Source organism: Hippocampus guttulatus, chromosome 11 (assembly GCF_054856545.1).
Source record: "Hippocampus guttulatus isolate MCC_2025c chromosome 11, RoL_Hgut_1.0, whole genome shotgun sequence".
In the NCBI taxonomy this organism is placed as follows: Eukaryota; Metazoa; Chordata; class Actinopteri; order Syngnathiformes; family Syngnathidae; genus Hippocampus; species Hippocampus guttulatus.
The window spans coordinates 16,216,517-16,229,317 of NC_141271.1; the positions used below are offsets into that span (position 1 = coordinate 16,216,517).

The 12,801-nt window shown below is 43.1% G+C and overlaps 1 protein-coding gene across 3 annotated transcripts; it reads right to left on the reverse strand.

The window, feature by feature from the left end:
- Positions 1 to 361: 361 nt before the first annotated feature.
- slc12a8 (solute carrier family 12 member 8) lies at positions 362 to 12,704 on the reverse strand. 3 transcript variants are annotated; one of them, XM_086123745.1, is made up of 14 exons: positions 12,575 to 12,704; positions 11,749 to 11,886; positions 10,802 to 10,948; positions 10,182 to 10,373; positions 9,862 to 10,093; positions 6,976 to 7,089; positions 6,799 to 6,874; positions 5,523 to 5,610; positions 4,505 to 4,651; positions 2,465 to 3,008; positions 2,234 to 2,331; positions 2,039 to 2,156; positions 1,440 to 1,500; positions 362 to 1,346 (listed from the first exon to the last, which is right to left on the reverse strand). In XM_086123745.1, exons 2-14 carry the CDS (start codon positions 11,878 to 11,880, stop codon positions 1,178 to 1,180), a joined length of 2,118 nt encoding a protein of 705 aa, XP_085979871.1. In that variant the 5' UTR covers positions 11,881 to 11,886; positions 12,575 to 12,704; the 3' UTR covers positions 362 to 1,177. The 3 variants fall into 3 exon arrangements, with proteins under 3 accessions (XP_085979871.1, XP_085979870.1, XP_085979872.1); XM_086123744.1 differs by having other exon boundaries at positions 6,799 to 6,886; XM_086123746.1 differs by lacking the exon at positions 1,440 to 1,500 and having other exon boundaries at positions 1,161 to 1,346; positions 6,799 to 6,886.
- Positions 12,705 to 12,801: the final 97 nt, after the last annotated feature.

A 12,801-nucleotide genomic window follows, 5' to 3' on the forward strand; every position in this document is an offset into this window, starting at 1 on the left:
CGCGCGCACACACACGCACAAGCGCGCACGCACGCACGCGCACGATTTTAAACCATAACAAGTTCAGTAAACCAACCAAGATTAAGATTTAAATTTAATCGATTACTGAACATGTTGATTTATCACAGTAGTGGATCACTATACTTACAATTAGTGACTAAACACAACATTAATAATAATAATCAATATGGCGCCGCGAGAGTGGCTGCCTTTACAGCAGCTCCTATACTTTTTGTTCTTCTACTTTCTTCCTTTGCTGCTGTAAAGTGGCAATTTCTCCATTGTGAGACGAATAAAGGTTTTCTTATTCTTAATAATACATGTAATACCCTCATATGTGGTTAACGGACGACACGGTTGCTGATGCTCTTCAGTCGCTTTATTCCCACAAGCAGTAACAGAAGAAACATTCATTCAAGAGATGCTATCAGCCATGACTCACACCCAGCCACTCGCACAGACTGCAACATTTTAATGTAACATTATAATCATGAAAGGCTTGAGAAAAATGTGTTTTGAGTGGAGGTGGCGATCGTGAACAATAGGCCTTTGTGACCTGGTCCAAATGTTTGTCCCTCCAGTCAGGTCAGACATTTGGGGCTGGTGTTGATAAAGCTGATGAGCTGAATTATTCTTCCACAAGCAGAAGATTATTTCAGAAACCACAAGATTAGCTCATAAAGATTCTGAACCGATGTCGTTTAGATACAAAATTCACTGTACATTTTTACAGGATTAGAATAATAGACGCAGAGGAAACTGGGTTGCGAGAGCAGTAAAACCGTCGGAGCACTTACTAAGCGTCCACTCTGACGACATTGATGTCAAGTCATGCTTACGGCCTAGAGCGTCCATATTTTTATGAAACCGAGAGATCAATGTGACATGTTATGGTTTCTTTCCACTTCTAATTGCAACTTCGTTAAAAACAGCAGATGATGAATAAGTGTGAAGATATGGAGCATTATGTTCCATCTCGGTTTAATGATTGCAAAAACATTGCTGTAAGCATCTTGAACAGTGGTCTTATTTTATGTTCTCTCAAGAAAGTCAAAGTTCAAGAGGATAAAATTGTCATTCCTCACACACTGGCTTGGTCAATGTAAATCTGTTACTTTACAATTAACTGTTGAAATGGCATCACGCGTAAAGTAAATCCATTGAGGTAGCGTTTTAGTCACCCATGTGGCGGTTGCACCGTCTCATCCCTCTTGATGAACGAGGACTGGTGGCAGCGGCTGCGAGACGCAAAGTCAGCGTTTTCCTCCGTCAGCTGTTTAGTTGTCAGGCCGACCCCCGACAGAGAGGGCGTCACGATGATTTCATCTCTGGGAGACGCCCTCCTCCTGGCACCAAGACAGGAATGTGTCACTCATATTCAAGTTTAAAGTCGTCTATGGTGGAACTGAAGCAGGTTTAAAAAAAAAAAAAAAAGACACCTGCAAATCCTGTTGAATATTGATTTGAGCCACATCAAAAAACTGAATCGAGCCGCAACACCTGAAATGAACGGTGACAAAAGGTTAGCCCAAAATTCTGGAAATGTTTCAGATATATCATAGTGGGACAGAAAAGTGGTGAAGCACGTGGGAGGGGCTGGTGGCATCATCCGATCAACCGCATGTTGCACAAGCACTAAACACTTGAAGCAGCAGACAAATTGTACATATTGGCTGCACGACTGGATGTGGATGCGACACTCAGAAAATCTTACACCCTCCATTCTTGGAAAATTGAATCCCAGCAGCTGCCAGCCTGAGCCCACAAGCAGAGTTCATATTCTAGCACGCAATATGGTCACCAAATGGGAATGTGCCACATTCATTTTGCTTTCTTTGATGAGTCCGTGAAGGGATGAGCTCAAAAACAAACAACATTAACTCAATCACTCCCAAAGACGTTTTTAAACGTCTTTTCAGACTTGGTCCAGAATTGGCTGGTACTTAAGGAAATGAAATGCCTGAAATATATTAATTGACTTGATGATGTGCATTTGATGCCACAGCACAGGATTCAGAGATCTAAGTGTGGAAGTCACCTCGGTGTAGTCCAGGGCTTGTTTTGCCAATGTAGAAGAACAGCAGCAGGGCGACGACTATGTTTGCTAGGGCATAAACCCACTGAATAACAAACATAATCAACAGGGAGCTCAGTGCCTGAAAGAGAAGACATGGGAGACACATCTTGATTCAAATCCGTTAGGTGGAACAAATAACGCTCGTGTCAAACTTACACCAATAAGAGCCATCCAATGATTTCTAAACTTTGCAAAGATTGAGTCGGGCTGGGGTTGGATTTCGAAGTTGTGCTGCTCTGCTTTGCCTCCGGTGGCTAAAACAGTCGGGAGAGATCGTTGAGTTAAAAAAAAATGCTCTTATTCTCCTTCTCTCAATAGTTCTAGTGACATCATTTGCGCAAATAAATTGTGGATGATGGTTTGATCTCCACATATAAAATGAAGCACCTTTGCTGTGAGCCTCAGAAGGTGGATGCTCAACAAGACAGGTTTTTGTTTGCCCCACCTCAGGTCCTTCGTGGGGCTGAGCTGACTCATCAGCAAAGGCATTGCTGCTGCGCGGGTCCAAGCCAAAACTATCCATCAGCTTCTTCTTGGCCTCCTTGCTTGCGCTCCTCCCTTGTGAGGTTTTCCCGGGCCAAGCAACTCCATTCAAGGCTGTTGGAAAGATCCGATCCATGTCCATAGTGAACTCCATCAAAGTGCCCTTCCTCTGTGGACTTTTCCCTCCGCAGCCATAGTCAGCGGCGGATGTTTCAATCAGGGGCTCGGATATCTGTCTGGTGAATCTCTGTTGGCTGCTTTGGTCTTTGTTCTTCAACTGGTAGGTCATGAACACGCAAAAGTAGGAGTAGTCAATGAAGCTGTAGGTGAGCATGAAGTTGATGGTGACGATGGGGGCCAGCACGTTGACCTGGCCGATGAAAAGGAAGGCCATGCACAGCAGGCCAGTCAGGCAAATGGCTGCCACGGGAGTCTTGTTTGGGCCCTTCTGTTGGACAGTTTGACATAGCGGTTAGTCATAGCATGCCAGGACTTAACTCATTCAGTACCAGCCAATTCTGGACCAAGTCTGAAAAGATGTTTAAAAACATCTTTGGGAGTGAATGAGTTAGGTGGGGGGGGGGGGGGGGGGGACACCCCAAAAAAACATTGTCTCTACTTGCTTTGCTCCCTCCAGTTCTCACAATCAGTATGAAGAGTCCCTGCCAATCAAAATGATATTGGGCCTTTCTGTGGCGTCGGTTTTCACCACATCCGCTGACCACACAACAGAAATTCTAAATTGCCTATCAGTGTAATTGGTTTTTGAAGCGTACAAGAGCTTGCTTTGCCTTCCTCGGACCTATCGGACAGATACATGAGCGCCGCTGTGTGCCTGGCAGAGGTCCAGAGCACACAGCGGGGCAGAGTCCAGCCTGTCGCCCTTCCTGCGTTTGTTCCGAACCTTTGATTTGGGCCAAGATGTCTCGGGGCCTCATTCCAACCCACTGAGAGAGGTCAGACACTGCTGCCAGTCTGAGGGAAAGTGGGGGCGGGGGGGGGTGGATGGGGTCAAGATGTCATCAGAACTCTTTGTATTTCTGTGTGTGCAGTGAGCAAGTCATTGCTGTAATGCAGCCAGTCCCCTCACTTTTATGAAGTGGAGTTCACGCGCTATAATTAGCCACTTTTTTCCAGTCCAGCCGCCGAAGTTAAAACACTTAATTTGTTTGCATGGAATTTCATTGACGTGTACCGGTTTGCTGTACATCACAGGTGTCAAACTCAAGGCCCGGGGGCCAGATGTGGCCTGCCACATCGTTTTAAGCGGCCGGCGAAAGCAAATAAAAGATGACAATTTCCATAGTACTTCCGAAAATGTGTACCAAAATTTCAAATGTTCACATGTAATAAATAAGAGACATATTTGTAAGCATTTTCTTGTAACCAAACCCCTCATTACAGTTACTTAAACAATAGTTGAATAAAACGTGATTCTTGACTTCTTTATATATATATACTTTAAATATATATATTTTTTGACACCTCTGCTGTCCATTATTTAACGATTTAATATGGGATCGAATATGAATGAATGAATAATCCTGTTACCGATTTGCCACTCAAAGGGAAGTGACGCCCCAAAAGCAGAGTCCGGTTATTTAAGTCCTCACCCAAACATGCTGTATCACATTCAAATTGCTATTATGACTTCAAATGGAAGCAACACTGAGATGCAACCAGTTTTCACCCCGTTGGACAGAACTAAGACAAGCTTGTAGTTGTTACAGATATGATGACGTACAGTAATTATAGCAACGCTTCATGCATCAGAAAAAGTACTTTTTTCAGCAGTAACCTTTTTAAATTGCTATTTAGTAGTGGTATACGACAGTAACAAACTGATCATTTAGCCTCAAAGTCTTTGTAGGGTAATTAATTTCGGTGTCTTGGCATGCTCAGACCACACTTCATGTATGGTATAGCACCATTGATGCAACCTACCCCTTTTCCTAAAAAGGCAAGTGCAGGGATGACCTTCTCCTGAGCAATGCACTGCAGGATCCTGGGCGCCCCATACAGGCCGCCCATGCAGGAAGCCAGGGAGGAGACATAGAGGCCCAGCAGAAACAGGAAACCCACCAAGGAGACCTGAAGGAAGAGAGAAAACAAACAGAGGCTGGAAGAGGATGGGGTGGGGTGCAAACACCCTATTCAGTTCCGCTGTAGTCAGACCTAAAAAAAATAAATAAATAAAATAAAAACAGCGAGAACTAACCCCGGATGAACAAGTCCAAGTTAATGAGTCAGTTTGCCATGAATGTAACTTAAGTCACTCGCGAGGCATGCATTATGTCACACAGTATTTTGTTATTACTCCATTGATTGAGTGCTTTTGTAACATGTTCTGAGAATAAGGTGGGAATACAAAAAATTGTTTGCTTGGCTCATTTATAGAGGACAGACCCAAATGCATCTGTAGCACAGGCCCTGACGAAAAGGGACACAAAAGTAATTGGGAGGAAAAAAGCCCCAATGCAAATCAGAAAGTCATTTGATGTGTAGTATAAAGTATGTTACATTCAAAAATATATTCGCTCAAATATCATAAACAAAATACAGAACTGAGACCAATTGTAGAAAAACTCAATTGTATTAATGCAGTAGCATGAGAGACAATTTTTTTAAAAAGCTTCAATCGACATAGACTGTCCTCTAAATTTGACATAAAAAGTAACTTCACATTTTGGAAATATTCGAGGTAAATTCAGCTTCAACGGTCGAAACGTGTGCGAAAAGATGAGGTTGTAAATGAAACCTAACAGGGTAAACTCAAGGGACAGATGGTGTACGCAGAGGCTTTTTGACAGTTAGCTTGTTTTTACAGTGGTTTTCCAGACTAAGTAGTCTAATTTTGTACTTTCTAACGCGGTTTGTGTCTAAAACGCAAAGTCAACTCGCTGGTCATGTTCGCGATAACATTGAGGTTTTTAGGGTGATCTCCGCTGTGTTGAGAAGTTACCTTTTCTGCTATCAAGAAGTCAGAGCGCAGAGCTTCTCTGCTACATATGGCACCGAGGAGGAAGACAAAGACCAGATACAGGAACCACCTGTGGGTCACCAACAGTGCACTACACTTATTCCACAAGGTTTTTTTTTTTCATTTTTATGAAAGAACTGTGCAATGACATTTGAACATAGCAAATGCGGATTTGGGTTTGTTATCTCCAGTGATGTCTTTCAGATCGTACCTAATGGCACAGTACGTGTCCCCGTGTGAGTGGAGTATATGCTTCAAAACAGTGTAGTCTATCACGAATAAAAATTGTCATGAGTGACAACTGTTTTGAAAGTAGCCACGCGGCTAAACGTGAAGACACATAAAATTAGAAATATATTTGTGAAACGGCACACGGCCATCTTGCTAATGGACCTTGCTCAATGAAGGTTCGGGTCATTCGTAAAATGCTAACGTTAGCCAAAAATTTCCACCAAATCATCCTCCGTCCTTTCAGCTAGCTCACACATGTTGCTGTTTGCAAGTAGAAGTTGGATTGTAGTTCATTATACTAATATACGGCCAAAGTACGGCCCGCGGGCCAAATGCGGCCCACTGGTTTGTTTTTATTGGCCCGAATTTATTGATCAGAATTTATTCTGAAAATATAGGTGAATATGGTCCGCACATGGCGCTTGAGCTCAACTCTGTTGAACTTCTCAATTTCAACACTAGATGCAGCCAGTAACGGAAAAGGTGCTTCTCCACTAAACAAAATTAAGCAAAGAAAAACATTTACCACGAGTCACCAGAAATGGCAGCACCAAAGAAACGAAAGATAGCAAGTGAGTGCAGAAGATTTAAAACATGGTGGGAAAATGAATATTTCTTCAAAGAAATCAAAGGAAAGTGTGTCTGTTTGATTTACGATGAAGATTTTGCCGTGATGAAGGAGTACAATGTCCGTCGGCACTATGAGACCAAGCATCAGAGCTACGCATCGTATACGGGTGCCGAACAAGCATGTGTCAATATGTCACTTCTTGTGTCAGGCCCGGCCATTTGCTTATTTTTCTGTATTTGGCCCTCACCAAAAAAAAAACTTTGCACACCCCTGCACTAATACATTTACAACGGAAATGAAGTTCAATGAAATATCACAGATTTTTGGAGGTGGTAGTCGAACTAACAAAGGTCAACAATTCAAGAAAAAAAATTCCTATCCCATCTTGTGTTCATTCTTTTTTTTTTTTTTTGCATTTTATCATCTTGTATGCAAGCAAGTGTGTGTTTATCTTACGAGGTGAAGACTGCTGCCAGTGTTCCCAAAGGGATGTTGTGCTCAGCCCGCTGCAGATCCGAGCTCATATTGAAACCTGACATAACACCTCCACACGCAGAGACACAACACACAAACAGGAATGTCAGCAACGTGAAAAGACTGTCGTCCTTTAAGTCAATGGGTGGGCGCGCCCACCTGTAGCTGCAGGGAAGAAGACCCCGAAGACTGTGAAAAAATTTTCTCCCGGGCTGTAATCAGGCAGCGTGTTGCGGGTGAGCAGACCAACCGAATAACCAATGAAACCATGCGCTAAAAAAGAGGAGGCAGCACAACGGGAAGAACCGTCATTAAGGAACCTCGTGCCACGAGGACCAGCTTTTTTTTGCGCAACGACAACAGTCATAACCTCTTACCCACCGATATGGCTTACCAAGAGAAATACTATTTCAATTGATAGCGTGCTTGTGTTTACATAGAACGCTGATCATGTCAGATCAATTGATCAATTGTTAGCGCACTCAAAGGAAAGGTGCACCGATTAGACTTTTGACTTCAACAATCAATATTATTCAAAAGGGTTCCCCCATTTAACGTATCAAAATAAACCCATTAAAACGGATCTCAATACAAAAACGCAAAAACATAACTTAACCGGCCCTCCACCAAACATGTGTCTTTAATTTCAAACTAGTTAGTGAGTTTGTTCTGCATTGCTGGAGGCCTTTTATTGACTCTGAAGTGCTTCGCCAACACCGGACATTTCCCCCCTTGATTATCTCGCGATGGGAAAGAATGTGTTCTCTCAGATTAATGACATGTTTATCCAAAAGGAAGTAACCACCCTTTTCAGAAGCTGTGCGGCTTCCAAGTTTGGAGGGGGGGGGGGGGGGGGGGGAACAAGAGAAAGACGGCAGGAAGGTTTTTCTTTTGTTGCGAAAGGACAACACAAACACAAAACAGCTGGATGTAGAGGTTTGGAAGTGCAAGTAACCCAGACCAGGAATTTCGGGAGAAAGTGTACAGGGACTCCAGAACAAGACCCGAGCCAAGTCCACTATGTCCTGATGTGGAGCCACCCTCTATGCAAACAATCAGAATCTGCAATACGTGACACGGTCAGTGTGCAGTACGCGTTAACACTCTGCCTTTGTTACATAACAACTGCGAACTGAAGAGATATTCGATTCATACTGTGCCTCAAGGTGGTCATGAAATTACCAGACATCATTTGTTTTGGGGGGGGGGGGGAAAGGGGATTCAAGGGCCTTGGCTATCATGGATACACATGATTATTCTCCGCAATTGATCATCATTCCAGGGGGAAACAAGGCGCAAAGAGGAAGGCAATGAGGAGCACCTGCTGTTTTACAAGATCTGTTTGGATGAGTTTAAGGACATAAAAATAAGTCGAAATTACCAAATGTTGAAGTGCAATCACGACAGTCAAGTGGCGGCATCCATATTGTGTGAGGAAGGTTGTATAAGAACAGAATGGGGCTCCTCTTTTGTGTTCGGCATTCCTCTTGATACACACTGGAATGCAGATTACATGTGTCTGGAGGCCTCTCCCTACGCCTGACCTCTTTGTCACCCACGTTCACCCGCATCATCGGGCTGTGAGGTTGCGGCGGCGAGGCAGGTCCCACTGAGATGACTGGCAGCTGCACATGAGCGAAGAGGCACAGAGAGCCGTGCTGCTTGCCAGGGTAGAAGCTGGCCTCTCATCTGAACTCTTTCTTTCTTTGTCATTTTGCAAATATGTGGGTGAGTCTGGTTAACACCCGAAAGCCGTGGACCTAGAACCACATTGTAGCTTCGTTCGGGGGTGGGGGGGGGGGTGTCTTCAACTGCATAGAACGTTTTTTATTGCATCACAATGAGAGTGCTGTGGTCAAACTTGATGTGGTTGTGGTTGCGCAGACAATAAACCGGCACTCTCTGCGCGCTCAAAGAGTCAAAACATATTTCAATGGAGAAATCCTCCTCCCACCGGGTATGACAAAGGCTTGATACCATATTCACAAAATTTCTAGAGATGAACAACATTTAACCGGAGTGGATATGAGCAAGCAAATGAACTTTTAACTCCGGGTTGGATTTCCGCAAAAATGGGAAAAGTGTATGATTCATATCAAAGTAATCAAAGGACCTCATCTACCAAATGAGCTCACCTCGCTCTCTGAAGAAAATTTACAAAACCCAACCGTATCAGGAATAGGTCGATATGTATAAACATAATCGTTTGATTAACATTGTGGCATAAAGTTTTGATTTCATTTACTGCCTCGGTTATGGTGACCCCAGAGGTTTGTCATCCTTCAGGATGTAGCTGAGTGTTCGGTACTCTGTTCTAATCTGGGCTGTCCCAGTCAGCTAAGGGACTTTCTGGCCAACTGCCAAATATGAGGTCACAACAACACACAGCCCTTAACTGGAAAAACCTGGACATGTGATTAGTTTAGGTAGTCGTTCAGTTTTCGGATACGTGATCTGGACAAGATTAGTTTTGCGAGCACAGCTCTTTTTTACACATAAAATGTTTTTTTTAAGTTCAGATTGAAGCAGTACATTTCTCTTCCTATTGGACAGGACATGGGTAATCAGTCAGAACAGGAAATTCGACTTCCTGTAAGTCTGCTCAAAAACATAACCAACTAAAAAAAAACAAAAAAAAAACTTTTTATTAAAAATGTCCTACACTGGAATAAATGTATATATATATATATATATTTTTTTTTTTTAAATATTTTTTTTTAGGGCTTGCTTGAAATGTACAGTATATTTATGATCAAATATCCTTCGTGTCCTTATTAGGTGGTAGTAGAGCGACACCTGCTGGTCGACACAGATCGTACATGCTCAACAGTGATATTCTCTGGAGCCAACTGCGGGGTACTCTTTCAACGGTAACTAAAATGAATCGCTTGTTCCAGTCGAAAAAGCACGATGATTAATAGTGATGAATAAAAACCTAAACACACACCAGCCAGCATATCTTGGAAAATGTGAATTTATCAACGATCATCCTGAGGTACCTCCCGGTGGTCCTCCGCAAGTGTACATTCACGTCTGTTGCCTTACCTGGGTCGAGGTGCGTGAAAGTGCCGATGACAAAGTCGAGAGTGGAGATGGCCAGCACCGCCAGCAACAGCAGTTGGAGTCGAACAATCCACTTGACACCTGCCAGGTTGATTCCCAACAGGGCGAGCAGTACTGCAGCTGACATGCCTCGCACTGCCCACTGACTCTGAAGAGCCAGCAGCTGTGCCACCGACTCCGAAAATCCGGTGATGTACATGGCACCGGCAACGCACTGCGGCAGAAGGCAGGCGACATGGTCTGACTTACTTCGATGTCGGCACCAGAAAAAAAAAAAAGTGTGAATCTAATTTGGTTCTCACCTGTCCAAACACATAGAGGAGACCCATAGTGCCTCCCAACCTGCCCCCAAGGACTGTGGAGATCATGGAGTACACACCTCCACTTCCAACCCCGCAGTATTCACACACTCCAATCCCAGACATCACTGTCACCAAAGCAAACAGAACCACCATGGAGACCAGGAGCATCCCGAGCAGCACACCTGTGTTGCCCTGGAAGATAAGCAAACCAACACTGCAACGTGCCTTTAAAAGAGGTTTTCATTCATTTCCTTATGATTACCTTGGCGATAAATTAAGACATTGGAGCAGAGGACATTTGTTGAGGAAATACGGTACACAAGTACAGCGGGCTATGACCCTTTCATGCACCCTGTAACATGATAACGTGGTAAGCTGTCCACTGTAGTAACCGCTGTCCCTGAAAAGGTTCATTTGAATTTCCGCTTCTATGGTCTTTTTTTCTACTTTGTCAACACTGAGACCCTATCACAAGGGGGAAAAAAACATATGGCCATCTATGATGAAAAATCCCAACAAACAAAAAAAAAAGGACTGAGCTGAATTCTCACAACATATTCTTTGTCTCTCTTCAATTTTAGGGGCATACGTTTCCACAGTAGCAAACGGCATGTACTCACCACTAAGTAGCCAGTACGCAGGAACAAGACAACGCCAAAGATGTTAATCATGCACGTGGTGAAGACACCATCCCAGGTACCAAAGAGAACCGGCTCCCACACAAACAGCTTGATTCTCCACCAAGGTTGACAGGACTGCTGAGAGCCCTGGACCGAGAAAAACGACAGCTCTTCAACTGCTACTGTGACATCACAAATAAATTATGCAACTGCAGGCCAATATTAAAATGTGCTGTTGAAACATAATTTGTCCATCAGGTGACTTTATCTTTTGTTATTTATGTCTAAAGCGCTCAATCCTTTTATTTTACCTTAGCAGGCGGCTAACATACGAATAATGAAATGCCAACATGAGCAACTGCCACGTCAAAGCCAAACTTGTATTTGTGCAAAGGGCGGTGTCTTTTTCATGACACAAATGAAAGCAAATGTTGATTTACAAGTAAAATCTCTCTCTCCTCTGTGATAAAACTGCATGTTTGCCTTAACTGTTTTACAGATTTTATTATGGTGAATGTCGTGTACAGTACAAAACCGATGCGTATGTTTTTGCTCTGCTCAATCGCACTTAAAAAGCTCAAGTTAACAAACGACAGAGGGTCCGTTTCATTGCTTGATAATCAGTCTCCTCACAAGTCCTGTGCATTTTTTTCCTGAAAAGGAAAAATGTAGAAGTTATTCATTTTTGAGGGTATCGTTACACGAGTTTGAAATTATATTAACTCATTCACTCCCAAAGACGTTTTTAAACGTCTTTTCAGATTTGGTCCAGAATTGGCTGGTACTGAATGAGTTAAAGAGGTCAAGGACCACAGTGTGTGGTCACCTGCATTAAAGTACTAGCCAACAATTTAGGCTACAGTGTTTGTGTTTTGGGGTTAATGATGTTTTTTTGCAGAGAAAACAGAACTGTGCATGTAAAACTATGAAGAAAAGTCTGACCTCACCTTTGCATCCTCGTGGAACAGATCTTGCTCGTGAGGGTTGGCGTTGCTTAAATTTCCCACCTTCAGCAGGCCCGCTCCATTGCCCTCTTGATCACGAGCATGCACTGTCCATCTCACTGGTACGGACTCCATTGTAACCTACAGCGTTCGTGGAAGTGACCACCAGAACGTTAGAGGTTGAGTTCGGGCATGAAAAAAAAAAAAAAAGACATGAACAAAGCTTGCTCAAAATAAACAAGCCTGCTACCAGAGAGCCACATTCGGGAGATCGCAGAATCACACGACGTGACATTGCTATTTCTAAGGGGTCTCCAATTGTTGTTGATACGGACCACTAACAGTTGTCTCTCGGGGTGTCCATTACTCCCCACCAGCAAGGAATAGATTGTAAGGGGCCCTGTTTGAGGGGATTACCGACGCAATGTCGTTGCTATTGCTTGGGTTGTTTGCCTTGTTCACTTCATACAGATACTTATTTCAATCCCTGATTAAAGAATAGCATTTAATTCTCTTGTTAGAGAAATCATTTTTGTGTTGCGGGGATCCTGTTAGGTTACAATAACAGACATCCGGATTAAAGCACACAGTAGTACAGCTGACAACCAGGATGCAAACTAGCATGAAGGAACACAAATATGAATGAAGGATAGCGACAACTTCTTTTCTTTTTTACTTTAACCAACTTGGTGTTTTTATATACGGTTGTTTGATGATAACTGTTAGATATTTTACATTCACTAATGAGTAACTTTTACTCTTCAAGCAGTTTTAGTTAATTCGGAAAAATCCAAAGGACATGCGAGGGAACATGGTTTTAAAAACCTACCTTGCATAAAATAGAATTAGTCCATGCTGAGGATAAAATGACTTAAAAAGCAAAATGTTTCCATGGTCCGAGCGTGTGTATGAAGGTGTGCAGCTGGACTGAAGGTTGTGTACTTTGTTTGCAGGGTGTTACTGTTTTGCACAATGAACCTCTGTTGGTTTTGGCAATAAATCTAGTAGCTAAGGTTTGCCAAAGATCACAGCTGAAAGGAGGCACATACGTGTCAG

Bases quoted from the DNA above. Each gene is read 5' to 3' on its own strand.
- slc12a8 (XM_086123744.1), bottom strand. From the start codon at position 11,880: ATGGAGTCCGTACCAGTGAGATGGACAGTGCATGCTCGTGATCAAGAG. The intron at 10,094-10,181 runs GTGAGAACCAAA...CTTCTGCCGCAG, and splicing joins TCCTCTATGTGTTTGGACAG to TGCGTTGCCGGTGCCATGTA. The intron at 1,347-1,439 runs GTGTCTTTTTTT...TCTTGGTGCCAG, and splicing joins ATATTCAACAGGATTTGCAG to GAGGAGGGCGTCTCCCAGAG.